The sequence below is a fragment of the Sinohyriopsis cumingii genome, chromosome 18 (assembly GCF_028554795.1).
Source record: "Sinohyriopsis cumingii isolate HCF-2022 chromosome 18, ASM2855479v2, whole genome shotgun sequence".
Taxonomy (NCBI): Eukaryota; Metazoa; Mollusca; class Bivalvia; order Unionida; family Unionidae; genus Sinohyriopsis; species Sinohyriopsis cumingii.
The window spans coordinates 6,771,190-6,796,784 of record NC_142978.1 but is presented as its reverse complement, the minus strand read 5'-3'; the positions used below and the strand labels follow the sequence as shown (position 1 = coordinate 6,796,784).

Here is a 25,595-nt window from a genome sequence, read left to right as displayed (position 1 = left end):
AAGAAGATAAAAGGATAGCTTAATAGCTGACTTTTCATATTTACTAAAAAAAATTTGTGCAATTAAAGTTTTAATCTGTTACCATGATTTTTTTTCCAAGTTGCTGATCAAATTTTGAAATTTGTCAGACCCAGTGGGTTACTGTTTTCCAGAATGTTTTGGTAGCCACAAGAACTGGAAGAGCTATTGTAGCTGGGACTTGATATTTTGCTTTGTTAATCCATCTACTGGTACATCAGTTCCTGTCATGTTTACTTAATTTGTAGAGATTTCATATATACATTTCTTTCAAAAGCCACAATACTACCCCTCAGAGCATTACATGTTTCCACCCCCCAATTCAATCACTAAGAAAACAGTTGGCAAACATTATTAAACTTTGATAATAAGGTGTTGTTACAGGTCATTTGTTAATACAGGTCATTAGTTAATACAGGTCATTTGTTAATACAGGTCTTTAGTTCCTATGAGCCATAATCAGAACACAAAATGTCTGGTATGCAATTCATGGTGGTGATACCATTGCCCTATTTGCCTGTGGAAAGCCCTGGGTAAACAAATACTCTTCCCAGATAAAAGATACAAGCTTATGATAGTCTAAACATTTTTAACAAAGTATAAATGATAGAGATAAAAGTTTAAATACTTTCCCTAGGTCAAAACGTCTTGGATAAATCACATTCTTTGAGAAATCTGTGATTTTCTCTGATGGTACATCAACAGAAAGGTTGTTATAGTACAAGTCACATGGGTCATGTAGGCATTCGGCACAGACTATTTCAGTAATGGGTGTCATTTTTTAGAATTTGATTCTACATACCTTTAAGTGGCAAGTATTCACTTCCTTTGGATTTGTATGTGTCCATATTCATTTTGAAGGTCATTATTTAGATGCCCAGAGAGGTGCTTACTCCAGAATCATTGTTGAAGTACATAGACATTTTTTAATGAGATGAACCTAGAGGCGTGATCTAGAACGATCCGGATTGAATGTCTGTGCTGTAATGTCACAATGAAAGCTACGCATATTGATAAATAAATTCATACTACGTTGATTGTGACAATTTCACTCGACACGCTCTTATTTTGACCCAAATTTAGTGTATGGCCAGTATTGCAGAAGTCCATAGCGATAGATAATTTTCATCTGGAGGTTTCTTGGTGACAGGTAAGGTGTAGAGCATTTAATAGTTAGGATTGTTTAGTCTTTTGGTTAAGGAAAATTAGTGTTAAATTTTAAAAGAACAATTTTTATTTTGATTTAAAATGAGTTGAATTTTGTCTATGGGCTGGAAGTCTGAGATTGCTACTCAGTCAGACTGTCTGCCATTGCCAGTGGGCACTGATTTTGTCAGATCAAGGTTTACCCTTCCTGATGTAAGCATTGGTCAGGTGCATGTCCTATTCAGGAGTAACACAAATGTGGTTCTCATCTGTACAGTTTGTTCTTTATGAAGGATGCCAATCAGAAATTTTGCAATTCATGTCCTGAAGTATCTTTGTGGCATTTTCATTCCGCATATTTTGCCAAGTATGAAATGCTGTTAATTAAACAATTCTTAAGACCACTGTATGGTATATTCCATTTTGAATCGCATGTTACATGCAGGAGTTGTGGCTGCTGCATCTCCTTTGTTAATTAGCCTTAATACCATGTCATTTAGGCAGCCAACAGTCGTTTATAATTTTTACATTTTATTTGCAAAAATTGGTGGTGTTGTGCCCTTAATTGTTAGTATTTAAATATCAACTTTGTACCAGTTTTAATGTTCAGTTTTACCAATTTCTCTAATATGTTGAGTCTATCATGTATGGTGATGATGTCAGATCCTAAAGCATCAGGACATGAAAATATGATGTATAGTTTTACCAATTTCATCATGGTGCAGAAAATTAGGGAAATGGATCTTCCATTTGATAGGTAGATGGTATAGTAACTCTTTTTTCCCCCAAAATTGAATGTAATGTCATTCTCTTAGTATCAGGGGTGGTTAATTGGGTTTGGCTGGCGTTATCTAGAGGATGACCTCCCTCGATATTATAGCCCGGCGGGAGTGAAAGAAGAATGGAATTTCAACAGAGAACTCAGCAAGAATACTGGAAAGAAATAAAACAATACGAGCCCCCTTTTGACAAGAAAATAACAAATTTAATCAGAACAAATTAATAATGGTAATTCCAATTTGAGTTAGATTTTATCAGTAGAATTTAACAGGTGTGTCTAATTTGGATTTATTTATTCATCATAGCAAGAGGTGAAAAGATCGCAGAGTCACCTTCCTGTCTGACCGTATATCAACGTCTCCTAGTTCATCCTTCCTAAGCTCTATGTCCTGCCCCTTCATGGACTTCCTGGTCCTTTTATTCTGACCTCGTCCTTATTTCTTTCCTTGTACTTCTGACTCATCTTTCTCTCAGAAAAAGCTGTTCCTTAAAGGACAAAATAACCCGTTAAGTTTGTATACCCCACTCTTTAGAGGTACAATACAATTCACTTATGTTATTCAGAGCATGTCGCTATCCACACACTACATAAATTCAGACTTAGTATGGTAGGACATTGACTTCGCTTCCAATGGCAAGTCTTAAATTACCATGTCAACATCTACCAAATATTACCGTATTATTTTACATTTGCTACTACATGTTCGATAACTATTGCCTGAAATTCACAAATGTAACTCATGGCAATCATTAACCTACAAGAATTTCCAAGCATTACAAAATCAGATATAATTAGGTAAGTATCGTTAACTCATGATATCTATATTGTCCTAACAAAGAAAGTTATTTCATATAACGTTATGAAATCCAACACATATGAACAGTCGGATCACATGCAATCAATTCTACCAATGAACTAATAACTGTATAATTAAAAGGTAAATTGCATAACAATTCTAGCATCAGCGCTTTCCATGAAATTAAATAAAATAAATTGCTTAACAACTCTAGCATCAACACATTTCTAATAACTGAATAAACGATACATGATATGGAAACCTAGTCATAGCAAACACATTTGCATAAAACAATCAAATAATACAATATTAAGCGAAGCTAAAATTGCGTACCTTGTCGCTATTTCTTTCAGGACTTGTGCGTCCTAGCACTAAACATGTCTTTCTTTTTACACGATGACCACCTGGTCCTTTCCTTGTTTCACGAGGAAACCACTAGTCTCTTTATGCCTCCCCGGAGTCAAGACTAAGTTTCCTCTTCTAGGAAATTTTCCGACTAAAGAATTTTGACTAGGATCGTCACTTTAAAGTCTGGTTGCTCTAAAGTGTACGGCCTAATTTATTCTGCCCAATCATGAAAGCAGTCCATAATTTTTCCCAAAGAAATAATTCCTCTCATCAGGTTTAGACAACTCAGATTCTGTGAGCGACAGTGCGTGACAATTTCCCTTTGAAAAAATGATACGTGGACATAGGTTCCTAAACATTGGTTAGGGTTGGTAGCTCAAATGTTTACTTTCTAAGGACCGTGTTAAGATACCTTGGTCAGTTTCATTGGGTCATAATGCTGTCCCTTTGAAGTTCACACTGACATGGGGGAAATATGAACAAAGAAAGGTTGAAGTGACCCTTCACGAAGACTTTTCTGGCTTAATGTGATAAGACTTGAATGCTTAATGCATTCAACTTTAAAATTTTCTGTAATTCAAAATTTGACACTTCACATTGAAGTACAGTTGTTATGACTCTATGGTCTTAAACTAAGTAACGGAAAAGAGTTAAAACCAGCATGGTTTATAAAATTCAACAAATAATTTATTTCCCAACAATACAAAGTGAAAATTTGAAATGAACTTAAAGTATTGTGAGTTAAATTTCAAATAATCCTTAAAGTTATATCACAAGTCCAAATGTATGAATTTTAGTCCGAATTCCAGTGGTATTCCAAATATACTGATGTGCTGGTGCCCTGGATTGTGATGATGTGCTAAATGTCATTTGATGTATCATAATAAAATATGATTCAAAATGTCATTGTCTGAATTCACGATAATTCCAGATTAATGTTCCAGTCCAAGAATATGATTGAGCACTTTGTAATAACAATAAGAATGATTCTGCTTTAAATGTTAAGGCAAGAAAGAGTAATTTTTCTATAAACAAAATTATTTAAAAAAAAACTAAGACACAATAATAGATCTAGGATGTAGGCCAATCTCCTATAAAATATTGAAAATTTTCAGAAAGTTCTGGAATTTTTAAGTGGAAAACCATGAGCAGGATTAGATTAAAATAAACATGTTACCTCTATTGATAATGATATGAATATTTGATCCACACTGATAAGAAATGTTATCTTGTTTACAAACTAAATGCCACTTGTCAGGTACAACATGAACTTTTGTATAAGGTCTAGAATAAAATATATATGTGAAATAATCATTAAGAAAAAGACATCAAATAGTACAAATTAAACATTCATGGCACAGTGTACATCTATTTTGTTCAGTATAGCACTTTCTTAACATAAAACCCTTAATTATAATACTTTCCTGTTATATGGCCCTAAATAATACTACTTTTCCTGTTGTAAGGCATTTAACTATAAAACCATTTCTGTTTTAAGGACTTGAATTAACACTGGTATAGTCCTGGATTCCATTTCATTTTGTGGCATTGAAATCATATTTTTGGAACATTTCATTTCTTCTTTGAACATTGAACATAGATTTAAAGTCATAAATTTGTTTGAGGAAAATTGTGTTTTATTTGCTTATTGTTTTATTGCTGTGAATTTTGCATTCTCTGTAAATGATTTGAGAAAGCAATAAATAGATGTTTTTGGTCTAATTTGATAATTGGGGTAATATTGGGCTCTAATTGGTGATGAAATCGAGGTCATATTTGACATTACATTGTAAGTGTGCACAATGCAGAATGTGAAGGTAAAGGTAGATTATGGATCAGCATGTAATATTGTCCTTCACACCTTGTCTTGTACAAGGTCTAAGGGGGATTTATTATTAATTTAAAAGTGGGGCATTTATTATTGAAAAATTCTGTGTCTTATATGTGTACAGAGTGTGACAAGTCATTGTGAGGGAGAATGGTCATTCTGGCAGGCTTTGTATACTTTATATCTAGTTAATGACCAGATAGCTGTAATCTTAAAGAGCTACCGCAATAGAAATAATGTAGCCCTGCTCCAAGTCAATATATCATGGCTGGTCATTGACCTTTATTAGGGTTTGACCATTATGTTCTGGTTCATACTAGATGCAGGTACATGTATGTGATAGACTCCATCCTGATCAGGACTGTGTTTGTGGTCTTTGATTTTTAACACATTAACCCCTAGCGAAGAGTTAACGTGGCAGGAGGTAGTAGCCTACTGCCGAGCTCTGTAGCGTCATGGTCATGCATGATACACTAACGTGGTTGGTATTATAGAAAGGTAGACAGATATAAGCTCTACAATGATATAAAATAATCTGGAAGTTTTAGTTGCACTGCAAAATACAGAGGGGAAAAAACTCAATTTTTGGAATAGATTTTTTTCTATCAAAAATTGGCCCGTAGTCGGAATCCAATTTTGTGTCTGGATTTGAGACTTTTTGGTCTCAGATCTAAGGCAAACCGGTAAGAACTGCAAACAGACAGTTGAACCTTTGCAAAAAAGTAGGATAAGATGGGCATTTGGAATAAAGAGTGGTCTCGATACAAAAATAATGTGTCTGTTTCAGGCGAAAACAAAAAAACCTCCATGGGGTAAATGTGTTATCGCACTGTTATATAGTGTTTATCAGTAATAGTAAAGTGTCTGGCTTAGGAAACCACCATAGCAGTTGACAAGGGCTGATCTTGGCAGTATTCTAACCCCTGTCCATAGTTTTGCAAAGCTGTCACTCAAACCAATTGCTGCCTAGAAGCAGGAGCAGACCACACAAAGAGTATGTTCCAAAGATCATGTCATCTATCTGTAAAGTTACCCTTGCCACATCTCATCTTAAACTGCTGTGTGGAATCTTGTTCACTAATTGTGGAAATGTGGAGTTTGCATCTAGATATGTTTCAATAAAGTAGGCATATGGCACTCCCTCACTATAAAGTAGGCATATGGCACCCCCTCACTATAAAGTAGGCATGCGGCACTCCCTCACTTTAAAGAAGGGCTTTCAAAATTTGATCAAAATTGAACTTGCTCTTGGATGATTGAGCTTGCTTCAGAGTGTGGCAGCATAATATCACAACAGATTTAAATGTTAAGTAAAAATAAAATTTGCAGTGTTTTGAGGAAATCAAATTTCATTTATTTGCCAAAAAATAAAGCACTTTACAAAAAAGATATTTGTACCTTGAAACCATGTACCAATAATTAAAGTTATCAAAACGATGCAAGTAAATGGTACATGTAGCTGTGTAGGTGAGAATAAAAGAATGGGATAGAATGCATATATTATTTAAAAAAGTGAAGACTGACATACATGTATACATAGATAAATGGATAGATAGGCAAGGGTTTTGGAAATAGCTCAGTTTTTAGGAGAGAGAAAGACATTTAGGTGATTAGGACCTTGAACTGAAAAATTAAAACTTTTTCTGCTGGGCTCTGGAAAACCACTTGTCTTCTTTTCCTGGTTAAATAAAAATGACTGTGCAATGGAAAACTGTTACTTACTCATTAACACATTAACCCCTGGAGGTTTTTGTCATTTTTGCCTGAAAATTGAGTAGGAAACACAATTTGAAAGCTGTTTCTGAATAGATCCGAAAACACCAAGTCCCCGGTGATCTTTCAATAACATGCTGCCTAGTTGTGTTAGAAACATCGTTTTTCATTGGCTATTTGACTCGGGCATGAGCAGAAGGGTAAAAGTTGGAGTTCTTGACATTATTTTGGTATGGAGACCACTCTTTAATCCAAATGCCCATCTTGTCCTACTTTTTGCAAAGGCTCATCTGTCTGTTTGCAGTTTATACCGGTTTGCCTTAGATCTGAGACCAAAAAGTCTAAAATCCAAACACAAAATCAGATTCCAACCACAGGCGAATTTTGGGTAGAAAAAAGTCGGATCCAAAAAATGAGGTTTTTCTATCTGTATTTTGTAGTGCAACTAGATATTCCAGATTATTTGGTATCATTGTAGAGCTACATCTGTCTACCTTTCTATAATACCACCCATGTTAGTGTATCATGCATGACCATGACGCTTCAGAGCTCGACAGTAGGCTACTACCTCCTGCCCCGTTAAGTCGTCGCTAGGGGTTAATGTGTTAAGGAGACAAATAGATGCCAATTCACACTGTGAGAATAAATCTTTGTACATTTTGTGCCCATAGCAAGTGATCAAGGTAGACATGGCTTGATAGCTGAAGTTATCAGTTATATTTTGGTTGATTTGTTGATGATGCTGAAAAAATTCTTTATATTTTTTACTTTGGAAAATATATTTATGAACATAATATTTGAGCAGTATCATTTTAACATCAAGTTTATATGCCACTGTCGAGTTTCTTATTATTTTTGTAATTATCATATGCACATGACTAGGCAGCAAGCATGATTGCAGTATCCATTTTTTTACAAAAGTACTGTATATATAAGAGTCTAACTGCAAATTGCACAGATCCTGATCTGCCTTTGCATAATGTGCCAGAAGATCTGGGTCTGTGTAGTTTTTTTAGGAGTAATCAGCAGAACAAACAATGTAGACCCTGATCTGTGGGCGTAATATGCCTCAGCAGATCAGAATCTTTGTCATTTGCAGATGATCCAACTTTTAAGCAAGTATATTTGGTAGATATATGCAGCAGTACAGTATGTAATCACAATGATGCTTTAACACATCATCATACGCAGCTCAGTCTAAAAAGACCATGTGAATGGTGCCCATGGAGTGTCATCTGTCTTTGGAGTTTTGGCATCATCTGCAGTGGTTGTGCAGGCCTATGCACAAGTGACAGTCCCGATTGCAGTTGGTGCAGACATACTGGGAAGTCTTGAGTTACTGGGGTTGCTGCCACGCTCTTCTTTCTCTTGCATTTCTCTGCTGCCAGCTGGCCTCTCCTCACATCAGCGATTGCTATGCCCTTGCTTACCCTCAGTCTCCAGGTGCCTTGGTCCTTATCCTGCACTTCCCAGCCATCGGGTGAAATATTGCATGCCTTTATGTCCCTTTTGTACACATCCTTGAAACAGAGTGAGTGGTGGCCAACTTCTGGTGCCAGTGGCCAGCTGTCCATATAGAATGTCCTTTGGCAGCCTCCCATCGTTGAAGAGTCGAACATGTCCCAACCATCGAAGGTGGCATTTGCTCAGCAGGGAGTACATGCTGGGGTACATGCATGCTGCAGGATCTCGCTGTGTGGGACACTGTCTTGCCAGCTGCTTTTCAGGATGTGCTTTAGGCACCGTATATGGAAGGAGTTGAGGCTGTACTGTTGCCTCATGTAGGTGCTCCAGGTCTCACTTCCATATAGAAGGGTACTGAGAACGCAGACCTGGTAGACTTGGATATTGGTGTGCTCTGTCAGCATGTTGTTTTCTCACACCCTCTTCGTTAGTTGTGCCATGATGGTGTTTGCCTTTACAAGCCTTCTGTCCAGCTCCACATCGAGCAAGAGAGTGTTTGCTGATGGTTCACCACAGGTAAGTACAGTTGTTGACTGCTTCCAGGGTGACACCGTTGAGTTTGATGGAAGGAGCAGTGATTGCATCTTGCACGCTGATGTTGGTCTTTTTCATGCTGATGGTGAGCCCAAACTGCTTGAAGGGATCAGAGAAATGGTCCCCTAGTCTCTAGAGGGCATCCTTGGTGTGGGTCACAAGAGCCCTGTCATCTGCAAAGAGCATCTCTCTGATGAGCACTGACCTCACTTTGGTCTTCGAGTGTAGTCGTGCCAGGTTGAACAGTTTTGTCTGGTTCATCTCAATATCTACTTCAGAAAGTTCAAAACACAGCTGCTCGAATCATACTTAGAGTACCATGATCAGAGTACACCCTTCCGCTGCTCTGTACCCTACACTGGCTATCCATTCGATCCAGAATCAAACACAAAATTTGTTCTCTGTGCTACATTTCACTGATGGACTCCTGTCAAACATACCTGTCCGACCTCACCCATGTGTACACACCAGCAAGATACTTACGCTCCTCTTCTGACAATCGTATACTCATTATTCCCACTATGAAAACGAAGTCATATGGACAATGTTCTTTTGCATACCAGGGCCCAGCAATGGGTAATGAATTGCCCACTGAACTTAGACATAAAGACACAGTGATCCCATTCAAGAGTGCTCTTAAAACTCACTTATTTTGACTGCAAGCATAAACTTAAAGACCTAATAATGTTCCCTACCTTAAATATTTACAGCATGTTTTTATGTTTTCTAATTTCATGGTGTTTATTTTCTGTAATAATATCATTATATGTTTTTTTATGTTATAGGTGTTGTCTAATGTTGTAAAGCGCTTAGAGCTTCTAAAGATTAGGTGCTATACAAAGTCCTCATTATTGTTATTATTATTAATATTATTATATACGCCTTCACTGGATGAGTTGACGGCGTAGGACAGGAGCTGGGAGAAGATGTTCCCTCCCACCATTAAAGCTGACCCGTTTCACCCCTTCCGTACGCCAATCGGGTGGGACTTAAAACCCGTAGACTGCCAGCTTCTGTGTTGTTTCCTCACTTATTAGTGAGGCTGGAGTGGCCTCTCCTTGGTGTGGAGTATGGAGATTCTGGGCTGTCCAGACGTCAGGATCCCCCTTTCGTCCTTGCTGGTGCGGTCCAAAGGAATGATCAGCATGACATTTAGCACCAGTTCAGGTGCAGGAGCTGCAGGAAGGAAGTTGTAGTTGACACCCAGCCACATTGGGGGCTCCACTCCGGATTTTCTGTCTGGGTTTACTCCCATAGCCTTTCCATCTCCGGAAGATATCCACAAGGCAACAGAGCCATCATCCAATGGCTGGGACTTGGTGGGTTTGGAATCAGACGAACTGTCTGACAAGGCTAGTGAGCTCCATCTGCCAGGGTTTGGAGTCAGAGTTTTTCCTTCTCTTAGACTGGTACCTGCCAAGGCTAACGAGCCCAGTCTGCCCACCCAGTTAAACCACTGGGCACTTTGTGAAAACAGGGGGCCCCGCGTGAAGATGCTGCTATGGACACAATAGTGTAGGAGAGGCCATATGCAAGTAACTTCCTGCCCAGCAGAGCCAGACAGTGGTCCCATGACAATCACTACACTTGGAAAGGAGAGGATGTGAGAGACGCTTAACTTTTCCATTGGTGAATGGGATGTCAGGCCCAGACCTTGCACACACCCTTGCTTTAACTATAAGGCCAGATATTACATATTCAGCAAAACCTGTTTGCAAATTGAATACTGTCAGAATAAGATGAAAATAAATGTACAGCAAATCAAACAATTGCAAGATCAGCAAGGAGTGGGATGTACATTTCCAGTGTCCTTTATATATGTCAGCTCTAGACTGGTACAGTGTAGAATCTGGGAAAGGCTGTGGCTTGAATGAGTTCAATTGATTGGCATCATTTTGGTTATTGCATGCCATGTACATGTTTAGAACTTTTGATAAATGTAGCCCAATTTGCAGGCTCTTCACATATTAGAATGCCCGTAGCTAGGTTAAGACTTGAAAGGTGGTGTATCCCTTATACGTACCAGTATTACAATTAAATATAATTGAAAAGTTGGAATATAAATACTTACCCCCTGTTTTTCAAAAGTTGCTTCATTGAGTAAATATTAACATAATGTCTGCTCAAGAAAAGTGTTACTGGCGGCATTGACTGCAAAATGGAAATGACCAACTTTAATAATATATCGGGTGAAATAAAGGATCGATAGAGGAAGAATCTTGGCTGTTGTTGTTGTTGCTTTGGGTTTAATGCATTTTCTCAGTGCAAAATAGGTTATCATGGTAGCAAGTGTAACTGGGTGAGAAAGAACCTGAAAAAACCCTTAAAGAATCACTGACTGACAGGAACCTATGGCAAACTTTCTCACACACCCACATTGGCCAAACCCAAGACTCAAACAAATGTGAGGGGCCCCGAATGGCCAAGTGGTCTAAAGTGCTCACCACTATGGATCACTGCCATCTCACCTCTGTTTGCATGGGTTCGAGTCTCGGGCTCGGCTAATGTGGGTATGTGAGAAAGCTTGCCGGTAACTTCTCGTGGGTTGGTGGTTCTTTCCTAGGTTTTCCCCGGGTTCTTCCTCCACCATTAATACTGGCAGCCATATATCGCCTATCTTGTGCTGAAAAATGGCATTAAACCCCATTACAACAACAACAATAAACAAATGTGGACAGTGATAGGTAAAGGCAAGTGTTTCAGACCACTGAGATAACACGGGCAGTTAGGTAATAGAAGAATGAGGTACATGCAAATGCTAAATAAATGTGTTGATATATATGTAAATGAGATCATATGGTGTAAAATTATTTTCATACCCATGTTTTCATTGCCCTACCTATTTTAAAAATGAAAAGCATGACATAAAAAATGAATAACCTCTGTGATTTATAATTTCTAACCATATTGTCAACAAGGTGACACTGTTGAATTGTCGGCATTTTGACTGTAGAATACTATAGTTCAACACAAAGCATCATGAATTGAACACAACCCCTTTATTTGCACCTTCAGTTGCTCCACTACATTAGTTAAATAGTATGCCTTCACTATAACCTTTTTGTGACATGGGTAGGGTCATGTTGACATGTATAGAGCAGTTTGTGTTTGCATTTACATATGTTCCAATGCAGTAATATTGTACTGCCTCATTATAAAACCACGCCTTATACTGCCAACCACATGACCATGTGTAGGGTCACATATGGAAATGTTTATAGTAGTTCATTTTCACATTTTAAGATGTTCCACTACAGTAGTTATGTAGTACTCCCTCATTATTAAGCTCTTCATTATATTGTTTCATCTTTTACAACATGGTCTTGTTTATCTATGGAAGTTTGTGCAGTTGGGGTTTGGGGGCCCCGAGTGGCCGAGTGGTCTAAAGTGCTTTCTGTTACAAGTCACTGCCATCTCACCTCTGTCTGTGTGGGTTTGAGTCTAGGATTCGGCCAATGTGGGTATGTGAGAAAGCTTGCCAGTAGCTTCTCGTGGGTCAGTGGTTCTTTCTGGGATTTCCCCGGGTAATTCCTCCACCATTAATACTGGCCGCCTTGTATGGCCTGTCGTGTGCTGAAAAATGGTGTTAAACCCCACAACAACAACAACAACAACAGCAGTTGGAGTTTGCAGTAAACTGAAATAAAGTCACAGGCCAGAAAGTCAAAACACACATAGGACAGAAGTCACAGTTTGAATTATCATAATAATAGTGAACATTTGGACAAAAAGTCACAGGTCATAAGATTGCATTGTATATTGCTTGCTATTAATGATTAGGATAAATTGATGGCTTCACAGGCAAAGGGAAATTGTTTGAGAAAAGAGAAGTTGAGAGAAAAAAAAATTGTAAACAAACAAATTTGAGATCATGGAGGTTTATTTAAGTCTTCTGTTTGACAGGAAAAGAAAGTTTTGATAGGAGTATACAGGTAAAAGTTTGGTTTTAATTACTTTTTAAACAAGTATGTGCATAAATTGAAACCCTTCAAGACTTTATTAACCACTTAAATCATTCATGAAGTGTGGTTATTTTGTTAGTAATATGTATGCTCTTATTTTGTTTCTGTTGCAGAATGTTATAAAATAATCTAAAAATATTTATAAAATTGTACAGGTAAAACTTTATTAGGTTAATGAAGAAGTTGCAGTTAGTTAAGTTGTGACCTTAACATTACAGAATTCAAAGTTAGACATTGTGCCTGAGACGGTTTGATTCTTTTTTGTCCTTTGACCTTTTTGCCATGCATTCAGCATCATTTGATGCTCCTCTGCTTGTTGCCTGTGACTTTCTGATTGACCTTTTGCATGTGATTTTCTGATTGACCTTTTGCATGTGACTTTCTGATTGACCTTTTGCCTGTGACTTTCTGATTGACCCTTTGCATGTGACTTTCTGATTGACCCTTTGCCTGTGACTTTCTGATTGACCTTTTGCATGTGACTTTCTGATTGACCCTTTGCATGTGACTTCTGATTGACCTTTTGCCTGTGACTTTCTGATTGATCTTTTGCCTGAGACTTCCTGTTTGTGACTTTTTGACAGTTATTTTTTATTTGACATTTTGACTGACTTTGTTTGACTTTTGTCTTGTGACTCTGACTATGATTTCCTTGAACAGCAGTATAAAAAGGGAGCACTGTATTATTTATTCAAAAATACTTTGATAGATGTTTAAATTATTTTCTTTCCTATCAAAATCCTTAATTAGAGTATCTCCCATGAAATTGTACAGAACTAAAGCGAGCTTGAGTCGCTTCATATGATATAACAGGTTTGAATCTTCTCGCAAATTTCTCAAAATGTAGTCATATCAAAGACTTATAAAAAAATGGTATTTACAGCTGCCTCGCTTGACGCTCAGCATTAGGAGGTTAGTGTTAGGATTGGTCAGCCTGGTGTCAGGATAATGTGACTGGGTGGGACATAATGCTACATGTCTGCGGCATGATGCCCCAGTGCTAGACATCGGTGCAAACTGCCACACTGCAGACATCCTAGCAATATGGCTGAAAAATTGTTAAAGCTTTGTTAAAAATCCAAATCACACACACACACACACACACACACGTTTTATTGACTATTATCTTTACATTATTTTTTCTTTGCAGTTCTTTCTGATCCATAAAGATCCCACTGTATTAATTATCTCTTGGTCAAATTTTTTTCAGAGCTTGTTGCACTCATTCTGTCTTTTCTTGATAGCTTGCAAGGCAAAAAAAAATTGTGTTGCCTATTGCACTGGTTTTAAAATTAGGGCAAGCAGGTCAGGTTTTTTTAAAAAGCATTATGCATATTAAATATGTTTTTTAACATGTAACTTTTATTTATATTTTTTTACAATGGGGGAAAAAAGTGCCAGAGTCGGCAATGAGTAATGAACAGTCAGTTGACCAGTAACACTTGTTTTTTACCTAAACAAAATGGGGTGGGGTGGGGAATAAGATTAACTACATTTATTTAATTTATAATGCCAAATGTCATACATCTTTCTTACACTGATACAGTCAAATGTTTGTTATCTACACCTATTAGGAAACAATCATTTTATTAGGTAAATCAGTTTTCCAGATAATCATATTTAGTGATTGGACATTTAAACTTCTAGGTGAGGTGTTTGGAGTTTATATGGGTGAATATTTTGGATAATTGGCTTCCAGATAAATAGGTTTCTGCTGTGCAAGTATTTTGTTAATGTTCATTGTGTATACATGTATGGAATGTGGAGTCAGTTTTTTACAAATAAAATCGAGCAACAATTTGATATGTCATTTAGAAAACTCTTTTGGACACTAGAGAATACCAATTACAGAGATTTGTCATTAAAGTAAAAGAAATAATTTGTATTATAATAACTTGAACCCCTCTCCAGTGACTCATTACCACATTCCTGATAATAAACCAGGAAATCAGAATGCAAAATACTGTTTATATATGATGCATTTTATACATGTATGTGGAAGTGTGGTTTGAAAATATTTTACAATGTATTGTAATTGCAATTTTTGTATATTTGACTATTTCCCCACCCCCATGAAAGGAGCCAAAAATGAAACCCCTGTTGTTAAGGGGGGACATAGAGATAACATAAAATTTAGTTTAATTCTACCTGGCAGTTTAGGAATTGTGATTACAGACTTCTGGGTGGACAGACAGTGTATCATAATATTCTGACACAAAAAAAATGTGATGGTAATTGTGTTTCCATAATTGTACTGTACATTGATCTGATACCCTTTATTTCAAACAGAATGGTCCATCCGGAATCCCAAGAGCATTGTACAACTAGCAGTGTCCACTTGTCCTGGAGGTACTCAGTACAGGACATGTACTGGTAGTAGTCATCGTAGACTTGTCTTTAAGTGATTGCTAGGTGTATTTGTCATTTACACATGACTTTTATTTAGGTATAGCTGTACCACTATCTGTCTGCAGTGAATTTAATGAATATTGATATTGACAAATTCATCATTATACATGTAGGAAACTGAACTTTATATTTGGCTTGTAAAACTGATGCAGTCATATTTCTGCTTGTATCAGGCTGTATGTTAAGCAGAGTTTTGTAGCCTTGCACTGTTGATTTTATTTTCCTATTAGAGTTCCAAGTCGGTATTGATGACTGCGCTGCGGTCCATGTCAATGGAGTAAGAAATCACATTTGTATAGACACTTGGTCTGATTTGAGCTGGATCGACAACATTGTGTGGGGAGAAAAATTGAACCATCTCTTTACTTGAGCTTTGTTCCTTCTGCAGTGATGCATGATGGTAGCCAATTAGATAGTGTTACATGATTTCTCTTGAAAGGAAGAGATCAATGTCTATAAGATTAGCAAATTCAATGAGTGAGGAATTTTGAGTCTTTGTGTAGCCCTTTGTCACAGATGCCTTCTAAGACGAACAATGAGAAAGATCATTCTGTTCTGAAAATTTCAGTGATGCACTGGTCATGAAAGCTATAGTATTGAACATTGGTTCACTCACTGGTTGGAAAGTTGGATAGGTTGATAATAATCTCAGAATGCAAATTTATAGATCATCAAAATGAATATTCCATTGGGCTTTACCAGATATTGTTTTTATTCAGTGAGGAATGTGTTCATGAACTAGCAGTTGTTGTCATCGCACAGTTATTTCACCTCATGCCATGTCTCATTGTGTCAGTGGATTTATATTTAGAAATGGTATCATGTTGAAATAGCAAAACTGCATTAAATATTCAACATATTTTCTGAAGATAAAGGGGTTTGTGTATTCATGTGGAGACAGGGAGAAAAGTCCTGGGTTGTGCTTGGATATATGTGATAAAATTCCATCAAAAGTCTGCTATTGGAGATAAACATAATTTAGATGCAGAATGCAGAAGCAGCTGCAGTAGCAAATATGGAGTCAGATCTCAAGATCTTGCCAGTAGTTCCTATGGGGCCTGTGGGAGCCACCAAAACAAATTTGGTGTCAGACGTGGGATTGAAGAATGTAGTAGACGAAGGTTGGTTCACTCAAAACAGTCATTTACTTGTTCATTTTGATTAATTTCATGGTCCTTAAAGGTTTTATCAGTAGCTTTGAAATACAAAATTAAGTGACATGGTGTTTTTGTGTTGGTTATAATTATGTTAATTATTATTACATATTTAATATGAAGCTGTTTAATCTTGTTGACATTATTATTATTATTATTATCATTATTATTGTTGTTATTATCATCATCATCATCATTATTATTATTATTATTATTATTAATGTTTCAGGTATTATACCTCTGATAGAGCATTATTATAACTAATATTTTAGATATCTTACTTTATGGTATGTGCTGAGAAATAGCATTAAACCCCCCAAACAACAACAATAACAACCTTACCAGGTAATGAACAGGATTTTAAGAGTTAATTAGGTGTTTTTATTATAAGTAATGTTTTGGATGTCCTACCTTTGGTAAAGGCCAGGTCTTGAAGGGTTCATTAGATGTTATAATTATAACTAATGTTTTGGAGATCCTACCTGTGGTAAAGGCCAGGTGTTTAATAGTTAATTAGATGTTATTGTTATACCTAATGTTTTGGATATTCTTCCTAAAGAATAGTTAAATGATTACAACTAATGCTTTAGATATTGTGCCTGATGTAAGGAGCTGGTTTTGAATGATTAATTGGGTGATATTATTATTATTATAAATAATGCTTTTTAGATGGTAAAGAGCAGGTTTTTAATTCTTAATTGGATGTTCAGAGTACAGAGACCTTGACTGAAATAGTTGTGTCATTGTGGATACACTGTATTACTCTGTACAATTATTTTAAGACAGTGAGCTGTTTTTGTATCTTTGTATCTTATGACTGTACCTTTGTTTTATGCTACTACTATTGTTAGGGCTCAATCTCATTATAGCACTTTGTTATAAATCCATTTGGATATACCAGGATTAAAACATTTGAATTGATTTATCAAATGATTGACAATATGGGTTGAAAAGAAACTGCATTTTGTATCCTTTTGACCTGTACTCCTAGATTTTTACTCTTGAATTTCATACTTGACATAAAACTGTTGTCTTTGCATTCCACCCAGAGGCATCGCTTTGACTCTAGGAAAATTTTCTTTAAGTGGCAGACACCTATGAGAGAACCTTTGTGGGTCCCCTGGTGGATGAGTGGTTGAAAGTGCTTGCTTATACTGGTCACTGCCTTCTCACCTGGTTCTTCCTCTGGACACTAGTTATACTGGTCACTGCCTTCTCACCTGGTTCTTCCTCTGGACACTAGTTATACTGATCACTGCCTTCTCACCTGGTTCTTCCTCTGGACACTAGTTATACTGGTCACTGCCTTCTCACCTGGTTCTTCCTCTGGACACTAGTTATACTGGTCACTGCCTTCTCACCTGGTTCTTCCTCTGGACACTAGTTATACTGGTCACCATGTATAGTCTGTCTTGCGCTTGGAAATGGTTTGAACCCTACATCTACTACTACTACTAATACATTTTTTCTACATTTTATGTGATCACATCTTTTGCTTTGAAAAGGTATCATTTTAAAAAAGAAGGCAGCCTCATCAGAGAATAGCTTTTTAAAAATGTGTATATTGTTTCATGTCAGGCAAGGTGGTTTCTTAGCTGATAAAGTTTGATAAAGAAATTTTTCTTTAAGTACTTCACTGTCTTCTGTAAATTGGGAGCATGCAGTTGTGTGAAATAGATTGGTCTTGGACAGACATTTTCCGAATTCAACAGAAGCCCCGTAACCCAGTTATTACCATGTAAATTTCATATTGAATCTCTTGAAAAGTAAAATTGGAATCTAATTTAGCAATCTATCAAGTTTAGTTCACTTGAATTTGGATATATCAGTATGCATCAATTTTTATTGCACAGCCAATGTTTGTTTTTCAAATGTTAACCATCAGAAGAAAAACAAAATTCCAGTAAAAACTTTTACATGGTTCCTGCAGAATACGCTCAAAAGAACTGAAACAAGCTTTGGACTTTTAAGTCAGGGGGCTGTGGTATATTAGTTTGTAGAGCTTTGGATTAGCTGTGGTGGTCCAAGCCTGATGGGTTTGATATATGCCTAGGCCAGCCCCGGTTGGCTGCCTCTCTGCCCTTGTGAAATGCACTCTGGATGAACCATACCATAATAGAAACTATTATAATTTTCCCATGAAAGTATTACCGTTGGAAATTGAGTCAATACATCTGTCACAATGCAAAATATTGTACGGTCATTTTGTTACAGTGAGTTTATTTTCAGTAGAGGAAAAGTCTTAAAATATGATAGTCCAGCTTGACTTTGTAGAGACAAAAGACCTTGACAGTTAGAAAAGTTTTTCAAGGTTTTGTTGGACTAAATAGGTCGCTTCTTAGAATGACCATTGCTGTTAACCCCCCCCTTCCAACTTTCATCTGTGACATCATAAAATCATGCAATAGGATTATTCAATAGCGCTGACAGAAAATGACTAGGATATAAATAGTTACATATCTTCCATTTGAAAGGGACTTGTTTATGTGTATCTTGTACTGAGGAACGTTAGAGTCAGAAAGAACTGTTGTGCTATGTGTAATAGTGTATGAGAAAAGTGCCATATGTCTTAAAGAACTGCTGTGCTATGTGTAATAGTGTATGAGAAAAGGGCCATATGTCTTAAAGTAAAACACAATTATGAGCTGAAAACTTGAACTTGGGCCAAACACCCCAACATGTTTTGTATTTAGAGGAGTTCACTACTGTATATAATAGTTTGTAATTTTACTCTAGCTGTAGAGCTAGAGATCCTGATCTACTATTACAAACTGCACCAGCAGATCCAGGTCTTGTGTTTCTTCTACTTATTACTAGCAACAAAATGCATTGATCAAGATCTGCTGGTGCAGTATGTGACAGCAGATCTGTTTCTGTGCAGTTTGCTGTTGGACTTAAAAGCAAGTAATATGGTTCTGTGAGTTCATTTTAATCTGCATGATAATCAGTGTATTTTATTATAGAAAGAAACTGTTTTTGAAACATTGAAATTTGATAAGTAAGTCATGGTCATTTTTATCTCCATGCCATGCAGATGAATCTTTGTTTCTAGATTTTAAATTTCTGGTTTGCTCTGACAATCACATAATTTATGAAAATTTGTCTGTCACACAAGTGTGAGTATTTCGTAGAAAAGTTTTTAGAAAATCTTGAAAGTTTGACATTCACATTGTTAGAGTTAAAATGCTTCAACTTTTTTTAAAAACTGTTATCTTTCCTCAGAAGGAAGTTACATAGGATCACCATTGGGTGAATGACAGAGTAAAAAATCCCCTTGGTGTCAGGCTGTATTAAAAAAGACCTTTGGTTTAAAAACGGGGGGGTTCAAATTAAAATAGTGGGGTCCCAAAAGCACAAATGAGGGTAATGGGAAACACTTGACTTTGGGAGCTGCGGTGATTGTACACAAAATCAATGTGCAGAAATTATGGTTGGAGAAAGGGACTTCTGTTTGCCTTTGCAAGATGAAAATTTCAGATGCTAATGTACTGATAAAAATAAAACAAACGAACATTTTATCCCTGCCCAATGGAAGACATGTGGGAATATCAGACAGTGCTTTGAGGTTGTTTGTCGTTACGTTTGTGTTCATGTATACAAATGGTGTGTTATGTATTGTAATGAAACTAAGATGTTAATAATGTCCACATAGCTCCATGGACACTTGATTACTGTATGCATCTGGCCATTTAACTGGCTTGGTTTGGGTTATATATATTATGTGCCTCCCACACTGGCCATGCCATGTTTCTTTGTGAGTGGGTGTACTGCTTACACTTTCTAGCTCAGTTATTGTTACCTTTTTTCTGCCATGTTATGCTGGCAGTGTGAATGAGATGTGCTGTTTTCAAATGTCATTTTCACAGATGGTGGCATTGGCCTATGATTCTGTTGGACAGTAGGCTTGGTCTTGGTGTGTGTAACTCCTAAAATTCTGAGACCATAAGGGACCAAAAGTGAAACAGTAAGTACAAGGTTGCCTGCAACTGTTTATCAGATGTATCAAGTACTGTATACAGTTGCTTATAAGGCAAGTCAAACTGCATAGACCCAGACCTGCCATTGCATAATGTGCCATCAGAAATGGGTCTATACAGTTTGTTAGGAGTACTCAGTAGAACAAACAACATAGACCCTGATTGCTAGTGCATTATGCAATGGTAGGTCATTTTTTGTGTTTTTGGCAGTACGACTAGACAGTATATTTAGCCGATTACAGCTGTTGGTATGATGTTTTTAATGGACAACTGAAATGAGACATTAATCGTATTGTCTGTGGTTCCAGTACATAGAAGAAAGTATTAAAAAGTATGTACTCAAGGATATACAACAATAGATGAGCCTGCCTGAATGGAGCCACTTAACAGGATTCCTGTCACCATTTGACCTTGCTTATGCAAGAAAGTGCATCAGGCCTATTTTACATCCTCAAGCAGCAGGTGGTGTTAAGGAAGTGCAAAGAAACATTATTGATTCTACAGCTGTTCCTTGTCAAGACCATTTGGTCAGTAGGCTGGTGGAGGGGAGGACAGATGGTCTCTTGAGAAGGGTTACTATACATGCCCCTGTTTATGTAATAGTTCTACCCAATGTACTGGGGGAAAATTGGGGAGTTAAGAATCTTTTCAGATTGAAAGTTTATAAATGTTTTAGTTTTGATTGCTTTAATTACACTTATAACACATTATTGGCAATGTCATGCTGAAGAAAAAAATTCGAAGTTAAGAATCTTTTTCTAGGATACAATGAAGCAGCTGATTATGTTTGGTCTGGATGGTTATTGAACCCTCAACCCCTAGATCACAAGTCCTTTACCAACCTGAGCTACTGCAGCTTCCTCAGGATATATAAATATTAAGACTTTTATGTGGCCCTTTGTAAGCAGATCAGTTGAATTACATTTACTGTTTGTTACCTCTGGAATTAATTGAATGAAAGTAAACTTCGCCCAATAGATTCTGAGGTAAAGACACATTAAGAAATTTTGTTTGTAATTTTATGAACATTATTTCTAACTAATTGGAAGGGGATGGGTAAAACCAGACATTTATGAAAAAGATTGTAAAAGAAAGTTACATGTACCGATATTATAAGACATATAATCATAATTATTATAGGAAAAATTGCAGCATATATACTGTGTTCATAAGAAATTGGTTATATCTAACCTTTTCATATGAGGGTCCATATTGCTAATTTGTTCTCACTTATGGGCACTGACTGTGCGATTTTGGAAAGATAATGCATTAGAAGCCACAAGAAAATACAGTTTATGGAAGGTTGGTGAGCCAGTCATAAAAACCTTTATCTGGCTGGATTTTGGCCCAAGGTCCTTATGTTGGACAATGGAGTCTGATAAGTACATGTATGTATAGTTTATTGTTGATGCATGAAAAATTACTGCTTCTGCAGTGCGTGTGTTGTTTTCACAAGGGTCTTGGTTTAATGAGTATTCATAACATAGGCGCGTGGCCTTCCTGTCTATCATTCTTTGGCCAGACATTTCTCTGTGCTCACTATCCATTACACCTGTACTGTTAATGGTCTTAACAGTTCCCAGTACTCACTAGCCTTTACACCTGTACTGTTTATAGTCTATACATTACCCTGTACTCACTACCTATTACACCTATACTGTTAATGGTCTCAACATTACACAGTACTCTATCCATTACACCTGTACTGTTTATAGTCTCAACATTACCCTGTACTCACTACCTATTACACCTGTACTATTAATGTCTCAACATTTCCCTGTGTTCACTTACCCATTACACCTGTACTATTAGTCTCAACATTTCCCTGTGTTCACTTACCTATTACACCTGTACTATTAATGTCTCAACATGTCTCTGTGTTCACTTACCTATTACACCTGTACTGTTAATGTCTCAACATTTCACTGTTCTCTCTACCCATTAGACCTGTACTGTTTATTCTCAGCATTACCCTATACTCACTACCTATTACACCTGCACTATTAATTGTCTCAATCTCTGAGGCAATCAGCCATTAGCAACTGCATGCTTTTCAGCTGCATTAAATGGTAATTGTATTATAGCTGATAGAAATGCTTTTATTTAGGTACATCAGCAAATAACAAGTAGTAAATGTGTTTAATCATAATCTAATATAATGGATGAAAAGTGGAAACTGTTTTTTTTGACAAATACCTTACTACATAAAGTGTTTTATTTGACTTTACTACATAAAGTGCAACTTTTCAAGTGTTTGTTGTCTTGCTATTTTTTGTACTGTATATAACCATTGTACATACTTGGAGCATGTTCGTATAAAAGTTTCTGTTTATTTTGACCATATTTTGTACATGCAGCTTTTTGTCAGTGCTTTTTCAAACAATATTTTAATTGTGTGTGCAACTATGTACATGTGTTCTTTATGTAAATTTGCAGAATGCCACAAGGAGGATTACTTCCATGCAACTGTGTCATTTTTAAAATATAAAGTCATTATAATCATTATTATTATCATTATTATTATTATTATTATTGTTAATACTTATAACAGTTAAATAACATTGATGAGTATGTTATACAAGCATCATAAGTAATTGTGTTACAGACATACAGACAAACAGATAGATCCATAAAAGACTTATAAATTTTTGCAAAACTTGTATCAAGTAGGGTCCTGAGGAATAAAGATTTTGGAGCAGGGTATATTTTCCAAATTAAAATGCTGTATTTGGCTTAAATAAGAAATTACAAGCATCAATAATTTAAAAGTTGATTTAAGGGCAATCTTAAAAAAAAAACTTGTTCTAGTAAATAAGGATCATTGAACTGTTATCTTTATATGCTTTGTTTAAAAATGTGTATGATAACAGCCAGTTTGACAAGATCTCTATTTGAAATGTTTTTGAAAATATTGGATAATAGGTTCCTGTCATTTATGGCATTATAGAAGAAAGTTGCTGATGCTATGCTACTATACATGGTATAACATTATGCTACTAACACGTGGTATATCATTATGCTACTAACATGTGGTATAACATTATGCTACTAACACGTGGTATATCATTATGCTACTAACTTGTGGTATATCATTATGCTACTAACATGTGGTATAACATTATGCTACTAACACATATCATTATGCTGGTAACATGTGGTATAACATTATGCTACTAATACATGGTATAACATTATGCTACTAACATGTGGTGTAACATTATTAAATTAACTGCTCCTTGTTGCAAAATTGAGATGATTGCTCAACACTCGTTATATCTTGCCATTTATGAATTTGGTCCTTCTAAAAAGAATTACAAGTCAAAGTTTCACATTTCCTGTAATAACAGCTCTCATATAAAACAACAAAAATGGGAAATAAGAAATAATAAATAAACAGCATACTAAATGAACAAATATCTTCCTTTGTCATGTTAGGGAATAATAATAATAATAATAATAATAATAATAATAATAATAATAATAATAATAAAAATAATATATTTATAAAGGTTGACTCATTAGTCAAGGACTATTCTCCCTTGAGGCCCTCTTAACAGGGAATCACGGTAGCTCATTAGTCAGTCCCAGTAAGAAGGGTGCAAGTTTGAATCCCACTCAGACCAGGTCACATGTCACTGCTGTGGCATATGGCTATGCAAGGCAACTTTACTCAGTTAGCATCAGCACAGTGTAGTCTTTCATGTGTTGATATGCCTTTAAACACAGGTTTTTCTTAAATCAGTCATTCTTAGTCATTATAGTGATAACGTGCATTGTATTGTGTGTTCTTAAACATAAAAAACTCTAATTAGGTCAGGGCAAATCATTGCATACATATGTTCTTCCAAGCTGTACCAACTGGGAGTATGGCCTGACCTAGGGGCAAATGTTGCAACACTACATTTGTATTTGTCTCTACAGATCCATTTACCAAAATATAGTTATAGTGTGGGGATCTTTACAGTTGCCAAGTTATGACATGAGGCAAGTCTCCTGCCCTAGGTGCTTGACCCATATTCTATATCAGAAAGTTATTGTACACTTGAGTCATTCAAACCACTGTATGGTAATAGGTTCCAGATCTTTCAGAACTGTAACTGGTTAACAGTCCCCTAACCAGGCATGACCAAGGACTTGTGTCTGATTCTGCCGCATGTCCTTCAAACCTATACAGGGTGGAAATCTTAAAAGTTCCAAGTTATGACTCAGGGAGGAGGAACATCCCCCTGCCCCTAGGGCAAGACCAAATGGTGTAATCCAGAAAGCCATTGCATTTGTTGTTGTCCAAATATCAATCATTATACCTGCATTGCTCAGGTCTACATGTGCATTTTTTATTTGAGATTTTACTTACTGTTCCCAATCATATCATAAAGTTTCAGGCCTGTATCAATATTGATATAGGAGAAGCAGTACTAAATTACTAATTGACATTGATGGGCAGCAGAAGAAGTATAGATGGATAGGACATTGTAATTGGAAATAGCTTTTTTTATTCTTCACCAGAGTGAGATAATAATAGAATTATACAGGTACTTTTGTAAACTCTACATAAAGACAGTACTGCCGCAAGAGGCCTTGATACAAGAGTCTCTTCTAAAAGACAGGTTTGGTCATGGATCCCATTACTTAACAGTAATACAATATATTATAACGAGCATCAGGGCCACTATGGTAATGATTACTGTCATTAGTGCGTGGGAGGAATCCATATTGTATACAAGAACCTTTATTGTTTTCTCAAGAAATGAGTGAATAGAAGGAAGTTGAGCCTTTTATTTCCTGTTAATTTACCCAGGCTCTGCAGGATTATTTTGCTCATTCACCATTACCTTAACTAGTAGGCTGTGTTTCTTATTAGCTTCAACTATGAGCTTATGGTATGGCCATGTGTTTAATGCATGCAGTTTTTCCATGCACTCACCAGGAAGCCTAAAATAAAATTGGATTTTGGTCAAACTTTAAATAGACATTTATTTATCAGTCAAGTTTAGTAATGAACGTATTCCACATATTAATCAGGTGATCTCATGTCTGCTTATCTGAACTTAACTGGGCAGTTAATATTTCTTATCCAGCTTTGATCAAAACTTGGAATATATACAAATATCATCAAGATCTCAGACTAGTTCAGTAATAAACACGATACACACATAATATTGAGATGATCCTTGCATCTAATTGAACTTGTGAACACTTAGAGGTATGTTTTTTTATCAGATTTGGTCTGTAGGCTTATATTATTAGGTTTGCCAATGAGTTTGATCATGAGCAACATCCATGTATATAAATGAGGTGACCTTTCATTTGATTGGCTGAGCATGTTGTCTAGAGGTCACAGCTTGTGACCAAATTTAGTTTTTAATTGGTGTCATGAATTTGATGCAATTTGTGGATTATAATTGCTTAATCTGTACATCATGCTGTTTTGCCAGTAATCTATACAACAAAATATGGTCTCTGAA

At 36.3% G+C, this 25,595-nt stretch overlaps 1 protein-coding gene across 5 annotated transcripts in view; it reads left to right on the top strand.

Moving 5' to 3' along the window:
- LOC149776022 (tyrosine-protein phosphatase non-receptor type 4-like) overlaps positions 1-25,595 on the top strand; it is a 284,029-nt gene that overhangs the window by 13,472 nt on the left and 244,962 nt on the right. For 4 of the 5 annotated variants that reach the window (XM_089941770.1, XM_089941769.1, XM_089941772.1 and 1 more), the window contains exon 2: positions 14,880-16,120. The exons of the other annotated variant lie outside the window; for it this stretch is intronic. In XM_089941770.1, the coding sequence (XP_089797896.1) occupies positions 15,982-16,120 (139 nt within the window). In that variant the 5' untranslated portion in view covers positions 14,880-15,981. The remainder of the gene's footprint in view (positions 1-14,879; positions 16,121-25,595) is intronic. 5 annotated transcript variants of the gene reach the window in all.